The following is a 25,778-nucleotide window of genomic DNA, read 5'->3' as shown; positions in this document are numbered from 1 at the left end:
AGCTGAAGTTTTAATTTTGACCTTTTTCTTTTTGTCAAGGCGGTATTTGACTTGACGAGAGAGATTTTTCGGGAAATCTTTGCTGAGGATCCTAATCTGAATCAACCTATTTGGATGAAACCATGTAGAATTACCTCCACTTACTTCCGGCGAGTAAAAGATCCAAATGACCTTGATGAGATCAAGGTAGGAAAGATGCTATTAAATTGAGACTGTCCTCATATCATATAATGCTTATATAGCATTTTTTCATTTGTAGCCCACAAAATGCTACGTGTAGGTAGGCAAGCATTACCTGGAGTTTAACAGATGTAGCATTTGAGCACAGAGAGGTTTCAAGAGTGGCTATTTGCTGAAAAGCAATTATGTAAAGATGGTTGTTGTTTTTTTGTTCAATAGATTTACCACCCTCTCTTTCTGGGATGTATTTGCTGACTTTAGTGACTTTAAAAAATTTCCTTTACTGCAGATCTAACAGACCTCAGTCCTGCAATCTGATCTGTCTTGGCAGATCCATATGCCTATGTGGACTTCAGTGCAAGGGTCTATTGTCATGGAGCTGGTTGCGGGATTGGGGCTAAAGGAGTGAGCTGGATTTTATACTTTCTTGTGCATTATATTTGTATGCTAAACTTCAATCAGATACACCAGTGCCAACCCCAGTGAAGGCAATGGAGTTGCACAGATGGACTAAAGGCATGATTTGAAGATGAAATGGGTACACTGCTGTAACTGAGGGCCTAGTTTGGTCTGCAGGCTTTTTATTACTGGTGGTAATGCTCAAGAAAGAAAAATCTCAGCTTGTTGCTGAACCCAGATTTAATTTACAGGGCTGTATGTTAGAAAAAAACATGTGTCAAGCTAGCACTTTTCATATGGAAATCATTGGGACACAAACAAGGAATATCCCTTGCCTCCAGTGCTGTTTTTCCAAAGTTATTTTTCAGAGTAGAACTGCATTTAAAGTAACTTGCCCAAGATAACACATTTAATCTTTGGCAGAGTCAGGGACAGAACCTAGGTCTATCAAGACATAGCTGTCCCTGAACTGTTAATAGCTGGGAAGAATAAAGTTAAAAGGATAAAGGACTGTCTGTCTCTAACCCTATTTTCCTACAGTGTCCTGTCATAAACTGAATTAGTTTTAGTCTCCAGTTTACTGTATTGTTTAAATGAAAGTTGTGCTCTATGGTTAGTCAAAGCTCTAAAGGCTAAAAAAAATTTCAGCCCTTCTTAAAATATAGTATATGTACTGCATAATGTTGCCTCTAAGATAGGGTTATTGCTCAATGCTTCCATTGTAAATCTCTTGCACTGCAATGTACATTTCACAGTTAAACAGAAATCCACCCTGTATTTTAAGATCAGATTTTGAAGGGCAGGCACTCTGTACGGGATTCACTTCTTCTCTCAAATACAATATTACCTCTTTTCTTTTCCCTAGAGTTTCATTGCAGCTGAAGTTCTAAAATTATTCAGCTTGAGGAAGGAACCTAATCACAAAACAGATTGGCAGAAGATGATGAAGTTTGGACGCAAGAAACGGGACAGAGTGGATCATATACTGGTCAGTGGATAAAAGCATCCAGTAGTTTGATTGTATTCTATCCCCTGAATACAAAGTGTTTGTTAGTTATATCTCAAAAGAAGGCATGAACCTTTTGACAAAAGGTAGTTAATCCTAGGTGCACAATTTAGAACTATATGTAAGTTCCATATGGTCCACTTACATTTTTGTCTATTTTGGGTACTTGCAATGAACAAAATAACTTTTAAACAGATCATTATGTGTGGGTAGAGAGGGTAAGAAGAGGAGAAAGTTGAGAAGCATAAAAAGTTAAAACCATTAATTTAAACAGTGAATTTGTTACAATGTAAAATGCATAACTGAAAGGGTAGCCTTTTTTCTTTGGACCAAAAATGGTATTCCTTCCCGTCACAAATTCTAGGAGAAAGACTGGCTTTCTGCATTGATGAACCAAAGTATTTATTCTTTAGTAATGTTGTTTCCACTGTGACAAGTGATACTGAAATCCAAATAGATTAAGCTCCTTCCTGTGACAGAATTCTCATACAGCATTTCTTGGTTTTTTCAAGAGTTCTGCAGTTAAGACCAGTACAGAATTTGAAATAGCATTATAATTTCAAAGTGACTATATCTTCTTCATAGTACTGTGGTAGCAGCTATGCCACATGGTTCCCCCAGCATGTTCACTAATACCTCTGCATGTAAGCTCTGTTGAACAATATACGCTGCCAATGCTGGTGCAGGGATGGAGGATAACTCATGGGGGCAAGCTTTTTAAAGTTGATTTTTGGGTGGTTTTACTGAATGGTTTACTCGTCTGTGATGAGTCTACTTGGCAATATAAGAGTTCCCAACACATTGCTTTTATCTTAACTATATCCTAAATTGGTATATAAAATTACCAGTTAATTCAAACCATGGATATCTTTGGTCTTTTGTTCTCTCACCTGTGGAAGATTTCCAGCAAAGCATTAGGAAGACTCTTCTGCCAGGGACAAAGTTGCACCTTAGCTAGGTAAAGGATTTAAAGTTAGGGTCAAGTATCCTGAGATATCTGGGCTTTATTAGTATATGTGATGTAACTAATATAATTTATAATAAGCTAAAGTACAGCCACATTAGGTATGGAACATGCAGCTATTGTGTGTCTGCACCAGCTCACTGTACCAGCTTTCAGTTGTTATAAATTAGTCTCAATTGGAAACATTCAAAAAAGTGAATCAGGTAGAATGAGGTTGAAAATTCAGACACTAATGTACAATAGTCTTGAGACCTTCCAGATTTCATACAAGAATCCAGGTGTTAAAAGGTTAAAACACTTTAATCCATATATTTTAATAAATACAGTCTGACAAGCCTGTGTTTCATCCACCTCACTCTCACAAAGAAACAGAGGTAAAACAACCACCATTTTAGCTGAAGCATGGGAAAAATACAGACAAACAAACTCTATGATATACTGTTTGCTTTAGGATTTGGCATTGCTCAGTGACATAGTTGCTAAGCTTATCACTGCAATGTAAGCAACCAAGAGAGAAACTTCTAGCTTAGAAGTTTTCCAGGGTTTGGCTACTTTTTCTATAAACATATTTGCTAAAACCTCTTTAAACTGTTAAGCAGCTGGTTAGCTTTCTCTGTTTCCCTAATCAGCCTCCAGCATCTGCCAGTTTTGTTTCTGTGGTCATGAATTGTGAGAATACAAATACTGGATCATGGCAGCATCACTGACTGAATCAGGGGCTTTGCTAAATAGCAGTGTTCAAAAAGAAATAGAACATGATGATTTAACTGGAATTTCGAAAACTCAGTTTCATGTTTTCCTAAGCATGGCAATAGTCCATTAAAGGAACAAATCAAATTTGGTTCCAAATTTAGATTTTGTAGACATATTTCTGTTGCTCTTGGGTTTCTGAAGACAAATTTTCATTAGTTTTCGGCTGTGTTCTTATGTATAAGTTTATTTAAGAAATATATCTGCAGCTCAAATACTGTCTGTCATGCTCTGGAGTGGCTCACAACTGAGTGCCAACCACAGGGCAGACACACCAAGCTGGTAGTGTGTTCTGTAATTAGAATTCACTAAGCCAATAACAAGTGTGAACTCCTAGATCACTACCAGTCTTACCGTGGAGTCACAGACAGTCCCCTGGGATTCTCCAGGGGGCTTTGCCACCCAGACAAACTGGACTTTGTGGTAAAAGGTCACTCAAACCAAAAATCATGTCACATAAGGTTGCCTCCCGTCCCAAGAGAACTCCGGGTCAGTTGGTATTCTATATCTTACACCAAAGACTACACTGGCAGCCAACTCTATTGTAAATGAACTAGAGGTTTATTATCTAAGAAAAGGCAATGAAAGTTATTAAGAGGTTAAAGCAGGTAAAATATATGCACTAATGAGTCACTCTTTGTAATTCCAAATGGTGGCAGTCATGTAATAAACTGCCAGTTTCCCAAAAGTCTTTTCAGGGTACCCAGATTGTCTTTGGGATCTCCGCTTTGCATGTGGTACACATCCCAAACAGTCCAGAGATGAATGCTCTTTCCTTGAATCCATTCTTAAAGCTTCTTCTCACAGAAATCAAGCTGAGGCTATGGCTACATTAGCGCTTCAAAGCGCTGCCGCGGCAGCGCTCCCGCGGCAGCGCTTTGAAGCGCTAAGTGTAGTCAAAGCGCCAGCGCTGGGAGAAAGCTCTCCCAGCGCTGTCCATACTCCACCTCCCTGTGGGGAATAACGGACAGCGCTGGGAGCCGCGCTCCCAGCGCTGGGGCTTTGACTACACTGGCGCTTTGTAGCGCCGCAATTTGCAGCGCTGCAGAGGGTGTTTTTTCACACCCTGCTGCAGCGCTGCAAATTTGCAAGTGTAGCCATACCCTGACAGGGTCACTACTCACATGGGCTTTTCCTTTGATGACAGAGAGTGAGGAATGCATTTTGAGTCTTTGATCTCCAATCATCATGAAGACCACTTGCTTTGAAATTAGCATTTTTCTGTTGAAGTTCTTCATTTGCATTTCAAAAGGCTTCTTTCTTGTCTGATGGGTTATTTAGTTACAGGGGTATTTACAATATAAATATTTGCTATTGCATTATAACAGGATACAGATAAGTGAAAACAATGCAAGTAACAACCCATTCGTTTTTCATTACGTTTAAACGCCAGATACACTCTTATGCATTTAACAATTACTTGAAGCTATACTAATACACAAGTGAATTGACCTGTGGCTTCAGCATCAGCTGGCACCTGCTCTGCCAATGTTACATTGTCATCATACTAAAATAGAATCTAGAAGTTAAACTGTAGCTAGTCTGTTTATAATGGCTGATTTATTGTCCAAATTTGATTTGCTCCTTATAAAGGACTATTTAAGCGCAGAAAATAAACATAGTGAAAATTAAGTTATAATTATTTTCATTTTTAATAATGTGAGGCAGAGATTCTAAAACTTTCATTGTCTGAAATGAGACATTAGTAGAGTCTCTTGCAGGCTTCTTTCCTTCCCATTCATAATTGTGTAACATCCTGTGACAATTACAGCAATTGCTTACTTGGAAAAGTATTCTTAGTAAAGTGTGTACTTTTGGCTGTATTAAATATAATGTAGCAGCTGGAAACAAGGAGAGCCAGCACCATGTGACTATCCAGCATGCTGGGAACCACAATTTGGAAACCACCAGTGTAATGTGTTTGTAATATAGGCAAGGAAATTTGTTGTACGTTCCTCTTCTCCCAGACTACCAATAATGACAGTCAAGTACTTATAGTGTTGTGACTTTGCCTACCAGGAAGCAAAGAGGTGGTAATTCTGTCAGGCAAGCCCTGCATGTAAGGCCCCATTTTAGAGATTTCTCTTTACTTTTGTTTTTCCTTTTGTTCCTATTTCCTCTTACCCAGCTTTGTCTTTCCCCTTTTCCTCATTTCTAAGCCCAGAACTGAAGAAAAGGACAAGTACAGTTGTTGGGTTTAGTGCTGGGTGGTGGTGGTGGCTTATGATATACAGGAGATCAAACTAGAGACCTGGTGGTCCCTTCTGGCCTTAAACTTCATGACTCTACACAGAATGAGGCACAAAATAGACCTCAAAAAGAGAGCAGAAAAACTGAGGGGGAAGGATGATCGGCAGAGACAACCTCTAATGAGGATTCCCCTACCTTCAGCAGAGAGACAACCTTGTGCCGGAGTGTCAGTAACACACAAAGCAGGACAGCATTCCAATAACTCTCCCATCAATCAGGTTTCCATTAATATTGGAGCTGGTCAAAAATGGAGGGGGAAGGGGATTTTGCAAAAATTTTGGAAGTTTTCATTTTGCAGGGCTCAAAGCATCCTTCACCTAAGGAGGCATAAAGGAACTGAGCACTTTGAGCTCTGTGAAGGGGCTGACCACAGTCTGGTCAGCCATGCTGGAAAAAGAGACTTGCTGCGAAATACATCTTTTAACAAACTAGAGTCTCTTGTACAATCGGGTTTAGTTTTAGAAGCGTATTTTTACTTTTGTTTGCTTGTGACTTGTTCTATCTTTATTCCTTATACTTGGTATCACTTAAACCTGTGACTTCTTGTTTAACAAAGTTGTTTAATTTTTACTATAAACCATTCATTGCTTTGATTAAAATAGTGTTCCTTTACGCAGCTAATGTAATACGCTGCTAGGTATTTTCTCTTTAAGGGACCAGTGAAATGGATCACTTCTGTAAATGATCAAGGCGAGGGCTGGACACTGCAGAGCAGACAGTTTGGGGGAAAATTTGGGACTGTGAGAGTGTTGGGATCACCCTGAAAAAAGTAACTGGATGGTAGAAGCCGGGGTGTGATCTGCATGCTTGTAAGCTGGCTGTTGGTGTCAAGGCTGTTAGCCACATCAGCATTGCATTTAAGGCGCTCCAAGTTTCAGGGCAGGCAGTGACGCAACCCCTTACTGGTCTGGGTTGAACCCCAAAGTGTCACAGATGCCCAATTCCCAATTGGCTTTCATTGCAAATTCGGTACCTAACTGCCCTTTGCACCTTTGAAAATTTCCCCTTCAGTCTTCAAGAAGGTCCCTCCTCTTCTAAAGATCTTGATGCTTTTTTATTATGTTCAGGCACAGATAGTAGATTGGCTTGCCTCTGCAACAACAGCCAGAGTACCCTGCTTTTTCACTTGGGCCGTTAGGCCTAAAGCCCTGTCCACAAGCATATTTATCATAGAATCATAGAACTGGAAGGGACCTTGAGACGTCATCTAGTCCAGTCCCCTGCACTCGTAGCAGGACTAAGTATTATCTAGACCATTCCTGACAGGTTTGTCTAACCTGGAGATTCCACAGCCTCCCTAGGCAATTTATTCCAGTGCTTAACCACCCTGACAGCTAGGGAGTTTTTCCTAATGTCCAACCGAAACTTCCCTTGCTGCAATTTAAGCCCATCACATGTTGTCCTTTCCTCAGAGGTTAAGAAGAACAATTTTTCTCCCTCCTCCTTGTAATAACCTTTTCTGTACTTGAAAACTGTTATGTCCCCTCTGTCTTCTACAGACTAAACAAACGCAACTTTTTCAATCTTCCCTCGTAGGTCATGTTTTCTAGACCTTTAATCATTTGTGTTGCTCTTCTCTGGACTTTCTCCAGTTTGTCCACATCTTTCCTGAAATGTGGCGCCCAGAACTGGACACAATACTCCAGTTGAGGCTTAATCAGCACGGAGTGGAGTGGAAGAATTACTACTCGTGTCTTGCTTGCAACACTCCTATTAATACATCCCAGAATGATGATGTTGGGTTTTTTTCTTTTTTTTTTTTTCCTTTTGTCAACAGTGTTATATTGTTGAATCATATTTAGCTTGTGATCCACTATGATCCCCAGATCCCTTTCCGCAGTACTCCTTCCTAGGCAGTCATTTCCCATTTTACATGTGTGCAACTGATTGTTCCTTCCTAAATGGAGTACTTTGCATTTGTCCTTATTGAATTTCATCCTATTTACTTCAAACCATTTCTCCAGTTTGTCCAGATCATTTTGAATTTTAATCCTTGCAACTCCTCCCAGCTTGGTATCGTCTGCAAACTTCATAAGTGCACTCTCTATGCCATTATCTAAATCATTGATGAAGATGTTGAACAGAACTGGCCCTAGAACTGATCCCTGCAGGACCCCATTCGTTATGCCCTTCCAGCATGACTGTGAACCACTCTCTGGGAACGGTTTTTCAACCAGTTTTGCACCCACGTTTTAGTAGCTCCATGTAGGTTGAATTTTCCTAGTTTGTTTCTAAGATCATGTGAGACAGTTTCAGAAGCTCTACTAAAGTCAAGATATACCACATCTACCGCTTCCCCCTTATCCACAAGGCTTGTTACCGTGTCAGAGAAAGCTATCAGGTTGGTTTGACATGATTTGTTCTTGACAAATCAATGCTGACTGTTACTTATCACCTTACTATCTTCTAGATGTTTGCAAATTGATTGCTTAATTATTTGCTCCATTACCTTTCCACGTACAGAAGTTAAGATGACTGGTCTGTAATTCCCCGGGTTGTCCTTATTTCCCTTTTTATAGATTGGCGCTATATTTTCCCTTTTCCAGTCTTCTGGAATTTCTCCAGTCTTCCATGACTTTTCAAAGATAATCACTAATGGCTCAGATATCTCCTCAGTCAGCACCTTGAGTATTCTAGGATGCATTTCATCAGGCTCTGGTGACTTGAAGACATCTAACTTGTCTAAGTAATTTTTAACTTGTTCTTTTCCTATTTTAGCCTCTGATCCTACCTCATTTTCACTGGCATTCACTATGTTAGACGTCCAATCTCTAGCTAGTGTGAACTCGTTTTGTGCCTTGGCCTTTCTAATTTTGTCCCTACATACTTGTGTTGTTTATATTCATCCTTTATAATTTGACCTAGTTTCCACTTTTCGTAGGACTTTTTCTTTTTTTTCTTCTTTTTTTTAGATCATTGACAATCTCCTGGTTAAGCTAGGGTGGTCTCTTACCATACTTCCTATCTTTCCTATGCAGTGGGATAGTTTTCTCTTGTGCCCTTAATTATGTCTTTGAAAAACTGTCAACTATCTTCAGTTGTTTTTCCCTTTAGACTTGCTTCCCAGGGGTTATTACCTACCAACTCCCTACGTTTGCTAAAGTCTGCCTTCTTGAAATCTATTGTCTTTATTTTGCTGCTCTCCCTCCTGCCATTCTTTAGAATCGTGAACTCTACCATTTCATGATCACTTTCACCCAAGCTGCCTTCCATTTTCAAATTCTCAACCATTTCTCAGAATTGAATCTAGAACAGCCTCTCCTCTACTAGCTTTCTCCACCTTCTGAAATAAAAAATGGTCTCCAATACATTCTGAGAACTTGTTGGATAATTTGTGCCCTGCTGTGTTATTTGCCCAACAGATGTCTGAGTAGTTGAAGTCCTCCATCACCACCAAGACCTGTGTTTTGGATGATAGATAGTTGTTTTAAAAAAAAAAAAGCCTCCTCCACCACTCCTTCCTGGTTAGGTGGTCTGTAGTAGACCCCTACCATGACATCACCCTGTTTTTTACCCCTTTTATCCTTATCCAGAGACTTTCAACAAGTCTGTTTCCTATTTCCATCGCAACTCTTAGGCCAATTGTACATATTTTTAATATATAAGGCAACAGCTCCCTTTTTTCCTGCCTGTCCTTCCTGAGCAAGCAAGACCCTTCTATACCAATATTCCAGTCATATGTATTATCCCACCAAGTCTCTGTGATGCCAACTATGTCATAGTTGTGTTTATTTACTAGCATTTCAAGTTTTTCTTGTTTATTCCCCATACTTCTCACATTAGTATACAGGCATCTAAGATACTGATTTGATTCCCCCCTACCTTCAGTTATGTCTTGTCTCTCCCTTATCCCTGCTATAACAGCCTATGCTCCCCCCAAATTTCGACCCTTCTCCCAGGTCTCCAAGTTTTTTACTTACCTGTGGGCTTTGGTCACCTGCCCACCTGTATGGGACTAGGATAAGGAGCTATACCACTGCTTTCTTCCTCTATCCCTTTTCAGAGTTTTGAGGAAGGTGAAGCATGACAAAGCAGAGGTAATGCTGTCAAGCCTCTTGAAGGCCCATGCCCTTAGTTTTTTGAGCTGATGAGCCTGTCATTGGCCATTGCTTGACCTTCTGGACCTGTTGATCCAAGGCCCACAATCTTCCTCTTTCAGTGTGATTTGGAGAGATTGGAAATAAAGCAAAATGCTTACTAGAAGAGGAAATCTGTTTTGAAATTGCAGTCTTTCTAGCTAGCAACAGAGAGCCTACTCCTGTGAAATACCCATGAATTTGGAACCGTTTTTTTGTTCAGTGGGGCAACAAGAAGAATATCAGTGCCTGTGCAAGACATATTAATGCCCTCTTTGTAGGGTTTCAAAAAGAGCTCAGTGTCTATAACCTAAGCGTCTGCTCTTCTGTCCTCTCTCTTATTGGAGTTCTTTCAGGAGCAGGGACACTAGTTCCCAGCTGATTTTTATTCAGTTTTGTTGGAGACACCTGCATCATCCAGTAACTCCTCAGTGGGACCTGTCCTTCATTTTGCAGGTACCCATATGTTTGCATTTGAATCCCGGGAGGAAGTCTCCTTCTGCAGATGCTGCCCAAGCTACCCTTTTGAAGTGCTGCTTTTAATTGTCATAGTACCTTGTCAGACAGATGGGAGAATTTTAAGCTCCCTCATTTTCTCTCTCTCCTACACATCTGTGCACACCTCCTTCAGTATTTTCCAGGTAAGATGGTATTTGTTTTCCTGCCAGAATTCATCCTTGAGGGGGGACATGAATTCTGCTTCAGTTAACCTGTCCTGTTCACAACTTTATCCAAGCCCTGCTGCTCTCCAAGGTGGGAAACTTCAATCCTGGTGTCAGAGGTGTGAAGTTCTACTGAACTCTTTCATGAGATTTCAGAAAGTTTCAACAATTTTTTGTGCTTTTAAGATTGCTGCAAGTGTTTAAAAACTCACTTTAACCACCAGATAGGTAATGACCAGTATCATTTGCTTATTAGCCAGCCAAGTGCTAATGTACCAGTTTGGTCAAACATCACCAACTAACGGTGTCTCAGTAACTTCATGGACTGAGGCCTCTTTGAAAAAATGTAAAGCCACATGGCACTCTCCACCCATGTTCATAAAGCACTATCACCTAGACTGCCTGCACCTGAGTGTTTCTTCAGCTGTAGAGTTCTGCAATCAGCATGATAAGGTAGGTCCTCCACAGAGCACCACTTGGTGCATGCAGTGTATGTCTTTGACTAAATCCATTGGAAGAGTAGGAGAAGAGTGGTGTAGAACAAAAGAAATTTAGTCTCTGTAATTCCTTTTCTTAGTCTTCTCCCCTGTCATCCTTCATCCCACCCTCCTTTCCTCTGAGGAGAGGTGCCACCCTATATTCTTATACCTTTTTCTAATTTCTTTAACTGTCTGTGATGTTCCCCTGGTGTTATCTGGACCGGTGATCTGCTAGGTCACTCCAACCCTCCACTCTGGGAGCCAGCCTTACCCTGCTCTGCTGTGAGAACTCCCACTCCTGGGCTGTTCACGCACAGCCTTTGGCATGTAAGCTGCTTGGATTGTGCAACCAAATGACACTAGCCAATATCTCTGGTCCCAGACACAACCCTAGGAACCTCCGTCTTTCAGTGTCCAGTTATTCCCACAGGACACTGCAAGCTTATATGAGTTTGTCAGTTTAACAAAGAAATTGATACGTACCAGGCTTGTTATCCCAAGAGGAGTCTCTGACACATTTCAAACCAAACACACTGCCTCAGGTAGAGTAAACAAACAAATTTATAAAATCCATCTTTGTAGTTAAAGTGATTATAAGTCAAAGCCCAATAAGTCAGATTTGGTCAAATGAAATAAAAGCAAAACACATTCTAAGCTGATCTTAACACTTTCAGTGCCTTTACAAACTTAGGTTCTTCTCACCACAAGCTGGCTGGTTGCCCTTCAGCCAGGCTCTCCCCTTTGATCAGTGCTTAAGTTGCTTGGTGGTGGTGTCTGTAGATGGAGGTGGAAGAGAGGTGGATGGGAGTGTCTCTCCCTTTTATCATGTTCTGTCTTCCGTCTTGGCTTCCCCTGCCCCCCAACTCAGGTGAGCATTATCTCATCATAGTCCCAAACTAACCAAGGGAAGGGGGGTGACTCACTCAAGAGACCAACAGATCCTTTGTCGCTGCCTAGGCCAGTGTCCTTTGTTCCTGTGAGGCTGGGCTGGGTTTGTCCCATACATGCCCTGATGAGATGTGAACTGCCCCTCTTCTCCTGGAGAGTTTTGCCTGGGCCTCTGTTCCTGGAATTTTTTGCCTGGGCCTCTTTTTAAGCCATGAGAACACATTTTCAGCCTCAAAACTATATACATAAAATTACAACCTATAACATTACTATAACAACAATGTTCAGTGCATCATGAGACTTCCAAAGTCACCCGACATGACGAGCTTTGCATTGGATACCACACAATCATATAAGGATGAACGTGGGGGTGCAGGGTGTTCCCCTGAGTTATAGAGTGTCACACTGGCCTCTCAGAACCTCTCCTTCTGGGGGGGAAGTGAAAGGACTGACCTCTGATATACAGGGCTTGGTTGACAGAGTCTTTGCCACCTTGTTTCCTTGTAGTCAAAGCCATAGCACTTTGTCTTTAACTGTTGGTTCCCGTTAGCCCTCTTTTTTTCCCCCCATACTGCTATGACAAAAAGGAATGATTAGGGAGTGATTTTCCTTTGTCTTATACATGTATGAATGACAGTTTCTTTAACTACACTAGGGCGGATCTATGGAAGCGTGCAGAGCACTAATGAAAGTGCAGGACACCTAAAAATTGCCCTTTCACGCTTGTTTGATGAGGTGCATTTTTTTCCCAAACTCTTCAATAAGTATAAAGGAGCTGTCAAACTGTGAAACCACGTGCATTACTGAGGGCTTGTAGACATAGCTAGAACCTTGGAAGTTCTGTTCCTCTATGGTCTCCATTGCAGCCTGTTGGGCCTTCACATTACTTTTGGATTATTAAATTGCAAAGAATTCTTGTACAGTAGCTTGCCCCCTTTCACATTCTCAACAGATGAAGTCCCCTTGTGTAGACAACTCAAAAGACTAAACAAAGAGGAAGAGGGTACTGGGTTTATTTCAGTTCTCCCTCTTTCCCTGCTCCCTTATTATATAAATAGAGTAAAATACCATAGATATTGATATCATAACTAATAAAATTATCACAAGCAAAGTTTTTCAGCCTTGTTTTGACCGTGTATTCCAAAGTAATGTCTGCCTGATCTTCTTACTAGTTGTCCATATGTATTTTGGGATAGCTTTTATCCACAACGAGGTTTCCTTCTTTTCCTTTTCTGATTATATAATATAAATATGTTTTAATTAAGGTAAACAGATACTCTTGTGCCAAATATAAGGTTCATGGCTCAGTGTTGGTTAGCACTGAAGCTGAGCAAATAGTGGAAGAGTTTTCAAGAGATACTCCCTAGCGTTCAAAAGAATGTTTTATTTGATTTCATGTTCTTTCTGAGCAAGTTAAAACACTCAAGGTTTACTAATGTGAATACATATGGAAGCAAAATTTTAGCATGAATGCTCAAAAGGTCTAATTTCAAATTGTAATATTTGTAAAATTCAGTTTGACTATAGCCTTTGGACTATGCATTATTTGCTGATGATTTCTGTCTGTGTTCTTGAATGGAGCCCGTCATCTGGGGTAATTTTGAATAACAATTAAGAACTGCGGGATCTGCTCATGGACAAGAAAAAGAAAAATCATCAAATTGTTAGAAATTGTTTAGCTGTACGTAGCATAAAACTCAGTTAGTAGTAATGCTTTCAAGAGCAGTGAAGCATAAAATATGCTATACAAAGAAACCGTTTTGCAATATCATAGTATTGCACAACAGCATTGCATGCTAGCATTTTTTATTCTACCGTCAGGAGAATTAGTAGTAAAATGTAAATTTCTTTGATACTATGGGTTTCTGATGCTTATTTAGCCATGTTCTAATCACCTACCTTCTTCCTCCCTCTGTTTTTCTTTGTACTTTCTTACAGATTTCAATCATATTTTCCTCTTTTGTGCAACACTGATCACATCATTGACTTTTTATAAATAAAAAATTAATTTTTAAGAATATTTCAATTTGAATTCACACTATTGATCAGGAATGATGACACATCAGTAGTGTTTTTCAAGCACAAAACTTATATAAAAATAGAATGGATTTCTTTAAAATGAACAGTAAGCCAAAGGGGAAAAATTTAAAAAGTAAAAATATTCTGGTAAAAGTAATGTATCTGGTTAAGAGATCAGCTGTATAATATAACTCTTCATTTTACTGCACTAAGAATTGTTGTGGAACAACTTATATATAAAAACAATTCTGTCATTGCCAGTTATTTCTTATTCTACATTTTCTGTGCTTGTTTTGTACTTGTCCTAGAAGGCCTGAAGAATAATATTCCAAGAAACAATGGAGTGTTAACACGTTTTTTTTCCTCTAAAATCCAAGGTGCAGGAACTCCATGAGGAAGAAGCTCAGTGGGTGAATTATGATGAGGATGAGCTCTGTGTGAAGATGCAGTTGGCAGATGGGATCTTCGAGGCCTTAATCAGAGACACTATTAATGTTCTGAACCAGATAAATGAAAAACAAGGGAGACTACTGCTTTTGTGACATCCGTGATAATAAACCAGAAACTGCAAAACTTCTTGTCATGGGCTTTCTGACTCCTGACATATACTACATCTCCACCATAGCAATATTGCTGCTGGACTTACATACATGGTTTTAAAGGCAGTTCAGATGTGATAAAGGAACACAGTATTACATCCCGCTGCCTTTAGAGACCTTACACTGGATTTGTTGTTGTAAACAAGCATGGTCCTTCACTTGATGCTGGCTTGTGGTGTGTTCACACCATCCTTTTGCTAATTCAGCACAGAGAATATATGTCAGCACCTCTCCATGGTCTCAGACTGGGACTGTGAACTTCAGATTGTACTCTGAAAGTGGTTGGATGTGGTTGGGTTGAGGTACTGGTCACTTGGCCCAAAATTGCTGTCAGCAATCTAAACTGAAGTGATCTTTAGAAAGGTGTATTGGGTGATTTTGATAACTGCTTGTCAGTTTTTAGCCATAAATGGACATTACAGCAATTAATAGTGTTACATTATTAACCACTTTGTATCTGCAGTCCTAACAATATGCATCAATTTTTCCACTTGAGAGTCCATTTAATTCCCTTGAAGTCCATTCCCATCTTTCTTCATGTGATGTGGTACCAGACATGATCGGTGGGCTAACAAAGAGGAACATGGATGAGCTTGCTTTTTTGCATTGATCTAAAGAATTCTTACTTGTTTCCTGTCTAATGTGCTTCAGTCAAGAGTTAAGAGCAAAGTAAAGGCCACCAAAAACTGGGCATAATAGACTAGACTAGACGTTGGTCAGCTTTACTCCTACCATGCAGCATTTCTTTATCTCCTGAACTACCAGCAGCTCTTAGATAAATGGATACTCAGGATTCTCTCAGGCAGTAGACATGCAGGAGTGGAAAATGTTTCTTCACAAAACTTTGGCCTTCAATAGCTCGGCTTCCTCCCTTGCTACCACCCAACCCTAATAAAACTGCTTCTCTGATATTTGAACGATTAGGGAAATGAGTATTCACCAAAGAAAGTGATGTCCAGTGCTTGACTGTGTACTTGTTCTGTGGTTGTGGGATTTTTAACTTATTTTAAGATAATTTATTACATTGGAGTTAAGGAAAGTGTCCAGTGCAGTGGTTGCACTGTCTTAGGTTTTGAAACAGCAGAACCTGTGAAAGGTACCTATGTAATACTGCATCTGTCCTGGAAACTTCTAGGGTCCATATTCTTTGCACAAAAATCCAGCTTCTTGAGACAGGGGGGTCAAAAAGAAACAAACTTCAGTGGTCAAATGTGGGAAGAAAAGGGGAAGACTATGAAAAGAGCCTCATCCGGACAAATTTCAGTGATTGTGGAGTGTTTAAGGGAGTAATCTGAAGACAAGATGTGAAAATATTTCCTGCTCCCTCATTACCTGCCTTCCTTCTCACAAATGTTATTTTTCCAGAGCATTAGGCAGTAGGCAGCCACCGTGTTGTATTTTTGGAGCTGTGCCCTTCGTCTTTGAGTGCTTTCTTAATCTGTCCTCCCTTTTTGTGTTTCTTGGATGAACACAGACAATCTGGGATTGAGTATTAATGCCTTAATAATGGAAGTCCTGTTTACTAACATGGGATGAGACCCAAAGCAGATTCATATTCTCCAGGCATGTTGGAGTATTGAAGTGCATGCAAAAGCATGTTAGGAGGCACCCAAAGATGCTGCAGCCCATGATATGCATGTGGGGAGATTTCTGCTCCTTTCCTTCCATCTGTTTTTGTTTCTTGGATTTCCTACTGTGCATACGTGTGCTACTGCTCCGTTATGTTTCTCTCTCTTTCCATCTTTCCTTTTTGAGAAACTGTCGTTGGAATATTTGCATTTTGCACAATGACACACAACTGGTAATTCTTTAAATCAGGGACAGCACTGAGAAATGTTGGCTTTTCAATCCAATCAGATTCTCAGATGTAGTAGTGCCAGCACCTCATGTGTGAGTTATTAATGGTGAGCCATATCCATGAGAGCTTAATGAGCAAACAACAAACAGGAGCAAATAGTGTCTTGGAACACCTCAGATAGGGCACACGTATCAATCCGTATGTGGTAGCGTTCTTTCTAGCTATCCAGAAGTCAGATGATTTTCATGGGTGGCATGCATCTTTTTCATGAGTGATTCACTTGTGTCTGTAAATTAGCATTCTGATGCTAAACCTCAGCATTGTCTTAAGCATTTGACAAAAACCAACTACAGCTGCTGTTTAACCAGTATGGTATTACTAATCAGGTCACTGTCTGTTTCCTTTTCCTGGGCCTATCTTCTTTTCAACAGAGAATATTGTTATTTTTATACATAGTTATAGAAGAGGGCAGAGTACTAGCAGAAGGAGAGAAACCTACAAAGTACATCTGTGGCATGGGTATCATAGAAATAAGTTAGTCTCCATCCCTAGGAACCATGACCATTGCTGAGATAGTAAGATGGACTGCATCTCTGAGGCTTCCTGCTGGGATACAGAGTTTGTGCATGTGTGGTACATGCACCAGCAGAGAGTGTATTGTACTGGCAATCTTTCAAGATGTGGAAGAATGGAGATTACTTGTGCCCTTGTTGGCTTGAGTAAGCAAATATCTAGGTATCAGCTGCAGAAACAGTTGCTACCTCTCCAGGTCTTTGGGCAAAAAGAAACTGTGTTAAAGTAATGGTTTTGGAGAGATCACCATTTATTTTTGGTACCAATTCGTAATGGGAGCAGCCTAGACTAAAACAACTATGGCTGTTAAATTACATTCTCAACACTAGATAATTGTTGAGGTACAATGGAGGCTAGGACTGATGATCATCGACACTTGGTGATGGTCCTTCCAGGTCAGGCTTTGTGATCAATTGTTGAAGCAGTATGGGGAAGCCTTGAGTTGAATAAAGAAAAGCTGAATTTTCTCTCTTCCCCCCCCCCCCTTTTTATGTCAAGCCCAAGGTGTTCTGTCTGGGTCATGGTTGAATTATCTTGGTGCAGCAGTGTTGGAAAATCCAAGGTTGAGGGAACATGGAAACTCCAGAATTTTTCTGAGCCCAAAAATAGGGTGAGCCCTCTATGGCAGAGTCAGAAAGTGCTGGATAGAGTTGATATGAAGACCTATGTCCCTTTTCAGTCTAGGAGGAGGTCTGTTAATGCAAGGTAGAACAGCCCAGGTTTGTATGAATATGGAGAGAGACCACTTCTCTCAGACTAGGATAATGCCTGAGGTACAGATCTGGGCTATTACTACTTTACCTTTCAGAAAAGGTTTTGTTGCTCATAAGGTTTTGTGGCCTGTTTGAAAAATCTGTCTTGTTCACTTTCCTTTCTTGAAAAAGTGGCCTTAGCTTTTTGCAATACTTGAATAAATTGTGTATGTGCAAAAGATTTTCAGTAGCACAGCGTTAGAGAGCATTTAAATAACGCTTCTGCAAAGAACTGAGTGTAGTTCAGACTTTCAGATCCCTTAAGAATACTAGGAGAATAAATTCTATTCAGCAGAGTAACAGTTGAAACTTACAAGGTATTTAGTTCAAATTGTAGGAATTTTGAAGTGTTTACAAATCAGCTAAAATGGAGAAAAGCAAAATATCCAGAACATATTTGAAATATAAAAATTAAAAATGCAAAAATATATACAGATGAAAAAGGAGTACTGTAATTAACCTGCATTTAATAGGTTTTTTCCTTGACTTTGCAGAGCCTTTTTATATACATTTGCAAAGCCGCCTTGGGAGACCCTCTCTCCCTGTGTACTGTATTGTGCAGATATTAAAATAAATAAACCTGTTTACTGTGTTTGTGTAAATAACCCGTTAACCTGGTTTCCATGCCAGTTTTCAGCCAATAATCGCATCCAGTGCAGCTTTGCACAGTAGAGTTAAGGATGTGGGGTTTTTTGTAATTATGAACTGTAAAATAACCAGGGTTGTCCCTGTGTACACCAATGTAAATATCTTTGTTAACTGAAATGTACTTTGAGGATAAAACCTGTAAATAAACTGATTTATAAATTAATTCTTATTTCCTGCTTCTTTATAAAATGGAGTGTAATTACACAAATAGCTGATAATTCTGAAGGTGCCCAGTGGATTTGTTCTTGGTAACATATTCCACCTTATCTCTGATGCTGCACTTTGGCTCCCAGTTACAATCTGCTAAATCCCATTATAATTGCCTTAATTGTAATAATACCTTAGCGTGTCCTTGCATGTTTGTTAAAGCTGGCTGAGTGTTGTGGCAAAAAATAGAAAAAATCTTTGCTTTGTTTTTCAAAAATACAAGTCACAATTTTCAGTTGGAAAGATTAAAAATGAGTCATGGTAAACTTTTCAAAATGGACTTTAAAAATCTTCTTTTTAAAATTATACTAAAAATGTGTTATTTTGTTTCAAATAGGAAATATTAATAATATATTTAAGAAGTGGATAAAATTTTCCTAGAAATGATCCTAGACCTTGTTATATATTCCTAAATGAGATGGTTTTATGGGTCTGCTCTTGTCTTCTCTGAACTCATCTTTATATAGTAAAAAGGAGTGTTCTCCAGAAGGTTGCTAGGAAGGCAGCACTGCATCCATTACACTTGATTCATATTTGGAAGATTACCTTCATAATTGTAAGGGTTAGAAGTGTAGTAATTTTAAAAATGAAAGCTAATGGAGATCTGCAGAAGGCTATTGAGCAGCCACAACTTTGACTTTAAATTGCAGAAATCACAGGATTCATGACAACCAGCCCTTGTCATCATTAAATGCAAAAAAACTAGCACTAATTCAATATTAAGGTTGCAAGATCAAGCACTTTGATCAAGATTTTCCTACAACTAAGGTTGCTGTCTAGCTATTTTAACTCCTCCACATTACACATCCTGTTTATTTTATGCTGTACATTGATAGAGTAATAGGTTAGGGTTTCCATTTAATAAGGAAAAGAGGCATAATGAATTCTACTTATATGAATCACGGGAGAGTTATTGTTGCCAGAGCAACCTTATCTTTTTGGAGTTTCCTGGGAATCTGAGTGTTTGATTTCACAACTTTAATATTGCATTAATAATACCTGGCTCTTATGCAGTGCTTTTAGTAGATCTCAAAGCGCTTTACGAAGGTCAGCCTCATTGTCCCCATTTTACAGATGGGGAAACTGAGGCACGATGCATTTGTGCCATCTTCATAGACACAAAGTGTATGCGTGTCGCAAGTGGGATCCACACGGACAACCTATCTGGAAGAACCACAGCTACTGTAAGGTAAATAACCTTTTGGGTTTTTTACAAATCAAGTCATCCAGTCTTCTGTGAGGACTTGATCCATGTCAGATTTCAGATTGGTTCATTGTTCATGTGTGGTTGAAATTGTTTAAGTAGAAAGTGAGCGGAGAATTAAGCACTTCATTCCCAACGAGGAATGTTTTGGAAAATTCTTAGCATGTAGAAACCAAGTTAGAATCAAGTCTTACAGTGATCGATTCACTCAGGCTTTTGGATTTGTGCAAACCAGAGCACTGAGGTGGGTTGCTGGTTGAACAAATGAGTGTAACAGAGTAGTGTCTAAATTGGTGCTTCAAACAGGGAGAGCATGCATCGTTGTCCATCCCCACCCTTGAACTAATTTCCACTACATAGCCTGTCCTTTAGGACACATTTTGCTGTCATAATGCCTATGCTCACGATGGGAGCATATTCACTGGGAATCAGTGTTGGGTGCATTTCAGGTTAGAAACTTAATCTTTGGATTTGTCTTCATTTTTGAAAACCTTGGCAAAGGACAACATTGCCACAGTTAATTGGAGAATGGCGCAGCAAACTGCTGCATCACTGCTTTGGGCCTTTCCCAACACAGCCTGTAAACCAGCTGATGCAGCCCCATATTATTCCCTTATTTGCGAATTCCTATTACTTCACCCTGGCATTGACTATCTACAGCATTAACACTTCCCTGCACCACTTAAGGTGTGCAATCACATTATAAATGCTTTCAAACAAGCTCTCCCAGCCCTAGAATTTTGTTACCTAATGAAATTCTCTGAGTGAGCAATGCCAGGGCAGGTACTTCCTAAAGTCCACAGCGTTAATTCTGGTGGGCACTGTCTAGGATCTATTGTACACTCAGCTGCATCTTAATCTGGGGCTACACAGCCTACGATGCCTTGGTGAAGAACATTGTTGGGCCTGAAATGTAACACTGCTTCAGATTTTGGAGCATCCTGCAAAGCAAAGCGTTTCTGGAAAGTTCAGTCCTTCGTATGAATGGACTGCAGAAAGAAAGGTGCTAGCCAGAAGACACTGCTCCAGGAGCCCACCTTAGAGCACAAGCATTGGAAGAGGACAGTTGCGGCTCACTGACCTGATGTTACCATTCTGTGGGAGTCCAGCCCAAAATATGAGTAACTGGAAGGCAGGCTGGCTGGAAGAAATATGTATGGGTTATAACAATGTTTACGGTATATGGCATGATCAGGGTTGGAGATGCAAGCAAAACACAGGGCTGGGAAGTGCACTAGTTGCTGGAGAAGGAAGTGAGATGCAGCAGAGTCTGAAGTAACAAATGAACAAATAGAGATGTACCAGTGACCATCCCACCCCTGAGTGTTATCTTCTTTCTTCCTGTGCCCTTCCTGCCCTTTCTAGAATATGGTGCTGTTTGAAATACACATGCGGAAATCTCCAGGCAAGGATGAAGAACAGACACTATGGGAAAACAAATGGTTACCAAAATAGGGGGCCAATGGGTGTTTATAGGAGAGGGTACTTAAAGTAGGATCAAGGAAGAAAAGGGACATCTAAGGAAAGGTAGCCTCCTTTTCTGCAGCAGCTCAGAGGTAACCTTGTTAGAAGAGTGGAAAAAGAAGCCTATTTGGCTTCAAATCTAGATGTTCATCTCAGCCTAGTTTTTCACCACTGGAGACTAAATATTTGGGACCCCAATCATTTCTTCAATAGCAATCATCCCACTGAGATCAGTTGCAGGTAGCTTCCACCAACAGACAGATCAAGGGCCTGGATTTGAAGTCTGATTTGTCTGTCTCTTTAATCTCTGTGGTGCTTGATTTAGGTGGTATCTAGGGTGATTCTAAATAAAATACTATACGTAAATGTTAGATGTTGAAGAAATTGGATTTAAAGGGGGAAAAATGAAGGCCCAGATATAAACTCAATCAGGTTATTTATGGGTCTTGGTACTACCACACCTGTCAACTGGAATTCAATGGTAACTGGACACTTTATTCCCTCTGGCTCCTTTGAAAATCCCAGGATAAAGTGCTAGTTGACGGTGTTGCCAGTGCTCACAATTTCAGCACAAGTCTCACAATGTTTAGTGTTTGTCTTAAGTCCAAGCTCCTGGAGTCATGTGACTATGTGAGACTCTTGGCCTTAATTAAAAAAAAGAATGAATGTTCTTAGGGCTCATAGTTGTGGAGTCAAGCGTGACAACATGACCAGGTAAAGTCTCAAAAACTAGGGGGCAACTGAAAAGAGCCCCACATGAATTTTAAAATCACATTATTTTTAAGTTGTTCATGACGATTTGAGGCCTTTTTGAACCCTTCTTTGTGACAGTGCTACACAAGTAAGGAATCTTGTAACACTTGCATTCATGGAGTCCCTTCAACTAAGCCAAGGGCTGAATATAAGTAAATCAGTCTGGATTTTCTTAACCCCTCTCCAATCTAGTATACTACCATCATAGAGGCTCTTATAGTCTATGAGAATGGTCGATCTTTGGCAATATGGGTTTCATCCAAAGCTCATTGAAGTCCATGGAAAAACGGTTTATTCAGTGAGCCCTAGAACAGGGGCCATATGAGATCTGACCTTAACATTGAGCTAAGGGACCAATTTTTCCTCTTCTTGATTTCATCTTAAAACAATTCACCAGGAGACTTTTAAAATACATGTATTTTATAAAAGTTCTTCCAGAAGTAAAAGGTGTGAAAGAAACTGATCCTTCATTAATTCTTCTGGCACAATGGCAGCTGCTGTTGTTTTACAATTACAGTCGAGCTCTTTCCAATTCCAGGGGAAGGAAACATCCAGTCTCCTCTTTAGGAGAGGGTTTAAAAAAATGCTATTCAAGCATCATTACACAATGAAAAGCACGCACTGTCAATGAATGAGGATATGTGTGCCATCCTTCCTTCTCCCATCTTTGGACTAATGAAGGGGTGGTCATAACAAGCTACAAGCTAGCTCTGAGGGTATCAGGAAGCATGGAAAATAACTTGCAACATGGAAGAGAGTCACTTTGTAAGGAGTCGAAACATTTGAGGTGTGGACTCTTTCCCTTCACTTTGCATAACTGATGCATGTATAAAGATGCTAGAGTTGCAGCTAGAATGAGTCATAAAATTTGGGCTAATTAGATAAGACGATGTGGCTTTTTAGCAGGATTGCCGGAGAATAAGTAATTGATTTTTAACACATTTGTAATTCATGATGCTAGAGTAACTTAATGAAATAAAGTTGCTGTCTCTTTAAAATGACATAAGCAGATGTGCCCTGGAGAAAGAATCAATATGGTAAAGCAACAGCCCCAGCTGTCATTTCTATGGCAGAAAAGTGGAAGCCCCAAGTCAGGACTCAGTCTTCTAACTCACCCCTTAGAAGAGATGGAGCATTGCAAAGTATCTGCCAATGCCTTGCAAGCAAAGATGCAGTTCTTGTTTTTTTCATAGCACCCTAATGCCAGGTGAGATGGACCCATCTGTTGCAATTGCTAGAGTGGAGGAGAGCTTAACCAATCAAATCAAATTATTCCAAGGCTGAGAGAAGCTGAGTCACCTTCCACTTCATATGGTGGGACTGGAATGTCCTGTCTTGAAGAATGAGTAAGCATGGTGAGGAGCATAATGCGAATATCTTGTAAAAAGGCTGAGGCTTCCTTGAAATGTTGAATCATTCTTATGGCATTAGAGAAGCAATAAACACCTCACCACAACCACCACAGTTCAATTATGTTATTTTTGTAATATAGGCGAGGGCCATTGATGGCCTTAGCAGTGAAGAAAAGGTAACCACAAATTATATCTACGATGGGGGGGGTGTGAGTTCTGGGTAGGGTGACCAGATGAGACACATGAAATATCGGGATGCGGGGGGGGGGTGCCGGCGGAGCAACCCTCCCCCCCAAAAAAACCTAAGAGGTGGGGGGGAGCCGCTGGAGCACAGGAAAAATTGTTGGGGGCTGATCACCCACCAGAAGCTCCATGCCCAGCTCCCCTGCACCAGCTTGCCTTCGCTCTGCCTCCACCTCCCCTGAACTGGCTGCTGCGTCTTGCTTCTCCCCCCTCCCTCCCGCACTTGCACCGCCATACAGCTGATTAGCGCAAGCCTGGGAGGGAGGGGTAAGGAGAAGGAATGCGGTGTGCTTGGGGAAGAGGCGGGGCCAGGGTGGGGCTTTGGGGAGGGATCCAATGAGGGAGGGAGGGGTGGAGTCAGGGCTGGGCTGGGGGGGAGTTGGGGTGGGGGGCACGAGTCCCCTCCGCCTGTGCGCCGGAGGGCAAAATATCAGGACAATTCGCATCCCGACCGAACATCAGTCAGGACATGGGACAAACAAGTAAATATCAGGACAGTCCCAATAAAATCAGGACGTCTGGTCACCCTAGTTCTGGGCGGAGGACACAGGGACTTGAGTAAGTCTCTCCGGGTACTCTAATCTGCCCCATCCCTCTGAGCACTGAACTGGGGCAGGGACTGTCTCTTTATCTGTATTAGCACTGCACTTGGTACACTGGGAACCTGATGGTCACTAGGACTGCCACAAAATAAATGATATACCAGTGGTGGCCAACCTGTGGCTCCGGAGCCACATGCGGCTCTTCAGAAGTTAATATGCGACTCCTTGAATAGGCACCAACTCCAGGGTTGGAGTTACAGGTGTCAACTTTCCAATGTGCTGGGGGGCACTCACTGCTCTGCCCTTCCCCCCCAGAGCTTCCTGCATGCCACAAAACAGCTGATCAGGAGGTGCGAGGAGGGAAGGGGAAGCTCTGATCCGCGGGGCTGCCAGTAGGTGGGGGAGCTGATGAGGGGCTGCTGATGTATTACTGTGCCTCTTTGGCAATGTACATTGGTAAACTCTGCCTCCTTCTCAGACTCAGGTTGGCCACCTCTGTGATATACCATCTGGAAATCTATCCATAGACACCACAGGGCAGTAATGTTTAGGAAGCCCCAAACCACAGCTACCAAAGAATGGGGAGAGCTACATGCTAATCCCACTCCCTAGTGAAATGCAACCAAAACTGCTAGAATGCATTAGGATCTCTGTGCTAATCCCTGTGCATTGAAAGCACTGGCTCATAAATGCACTGGAATCTTCACGTGAAACCCATCTCTAGTCTTACCCGTGGCAACCAAAGTGCCCACTGTCATCCCACTAATCTCCCTGGGAACTAAAGCATTGTACAGGGAGATAGTTACTGAAGTTCCTCAATATTTCATTTAGATGGAAGGTTTGTAATTTTGTGTTTGTAATATTGATTACTGTCATAGCACCTAAGGGCACGGGTCAGGACTGGGGCCTGGCTGGGTTAGACACTGTAACAACATTCCTCTTGCATGAAGATGGTTTGCTCAGGAAAGCAGAGTAGTCATGTCATGTATAAATGCTCCATGCTAGAGCTTGCTGCATCTCTTGTCAAGTGCTGGAATGCTAATGGCCTCTCAGAATCCTGTTCTTCTAGCAGAGCAAGTTGCACTAAATATCTAGGTGTAGCTCTGGGAAGATGAGCTTTCTGAGACCTGAACCAATAAACAAAGCCATAAATAAAGGGGAGTGCCATTAACAACCACGATTCCTGGGAGACCAGTGGATCTGAAACACACGCTGTCAAAAGGCCAACATGTTAATTTCATCTCTGCTTTTATGTATTATTGTGTGAGACTTTATAGTGCCCTGAAATGTGCTTCTCTAATGGAGGAGGATGGCTCAATTCCTGCCCCAGCGTGCTTGCAACGACTGTTATAGTGTTGCAATGCGGGAGTGGGTGACCAGGAATAGGGAGGGTTTGGGGGGAAGCAGGATAAGAATGATAGCAATGAGATCACGTGGTAACTAACCACAGACGTGCTCTCCTGATGCTTCTGTTAAGTGTTCCCCCAGAATTTATCTATATAAAATAAAGCAGATTAAAACAGAACAGTAAATACTAAGTATTTCATTGTTGAATTGCTTCCCAGTGCACCCCACTGTAAAGATGGGGGAGGAGGAGCAAATGAGCTTCAGAAAAGGAGGGGCTATCAGTTTAAATAAATGTGTATAAATAAGCAGGTTTCAGAGGCTAAGGCCAGGCTTTCCTGTGGGTGATGGAGCATGGAGGTTAAAGGTGGTTCTGAATTCAAAAGTGTAACTACTCAATTCCATTTGTCATTGGAGCCCTGATTTCTGTGATATTTTCCATGTGTTTTTTTTAACTTATCCATTAATTTTTGCATGTCGGTGGGTGGATGTGATGGTAACATTAAATGATTTCACTGATGAGTTAGTGTTTTGCCAAGATAAAGCTGGGCTGCATGGGAGTCTAATGTAAAGAGCAAAAAGGTCAGCAACATTATGCTGGCACAAGGGAACAGAGCAAGGAACCC

General features: G+C 40.9%; 1 protein-coding gene across 1 annotated transcript in view; it reads left to right on the top strand.

Annotated features, from left to right (window-relative positions):
• The window catches only part of CEP350 (centrosomal protein 350), a 147,295-nt gene extending 129,089 nt beyond the window's left edge, over positions 1–18,206 (top strand). Inside the window, exons 36-38 of the mRNA XM_045028635.1 lie at positions 40–186; positions 1,445–1,567; positions 14,051–18,206. Coding sequence (XP_044884570.1) covers positions 40–186; positions 1,445–1,567; positions 14,051–14,215 — 435 coding nt within the window. The 3' untranslated portion in view covers positions 14,216–18,206. The remainder of the gene's footprint in view (positions 1–39; positions 187–1,444; positions 1,568–14,050) is intronic.
• The last annotated feature ends 7,572 nt before the right edge of the window (positions 18,207–25,778 follow it).

Source organism: Mauremys mutica, chromosome 8 (genome assembly GCF_020497125.1).
Source record: "Mauremys mutica isolate MM-2020 ecotype Southern chromosome 8, ASM2049712v1, whole genome shotgun sequence".
Lineage (NCBI taxonomy): Eukaryota > Metazoa > Chordata > Testudines > Geoemydidae > Mauremys > Mauremys mutica.
The sequence above is the reverse complement of the archived record's forward strand: the minus strand, read 5'-3'. Positions and strand labels throughout refer to the sequence as shown.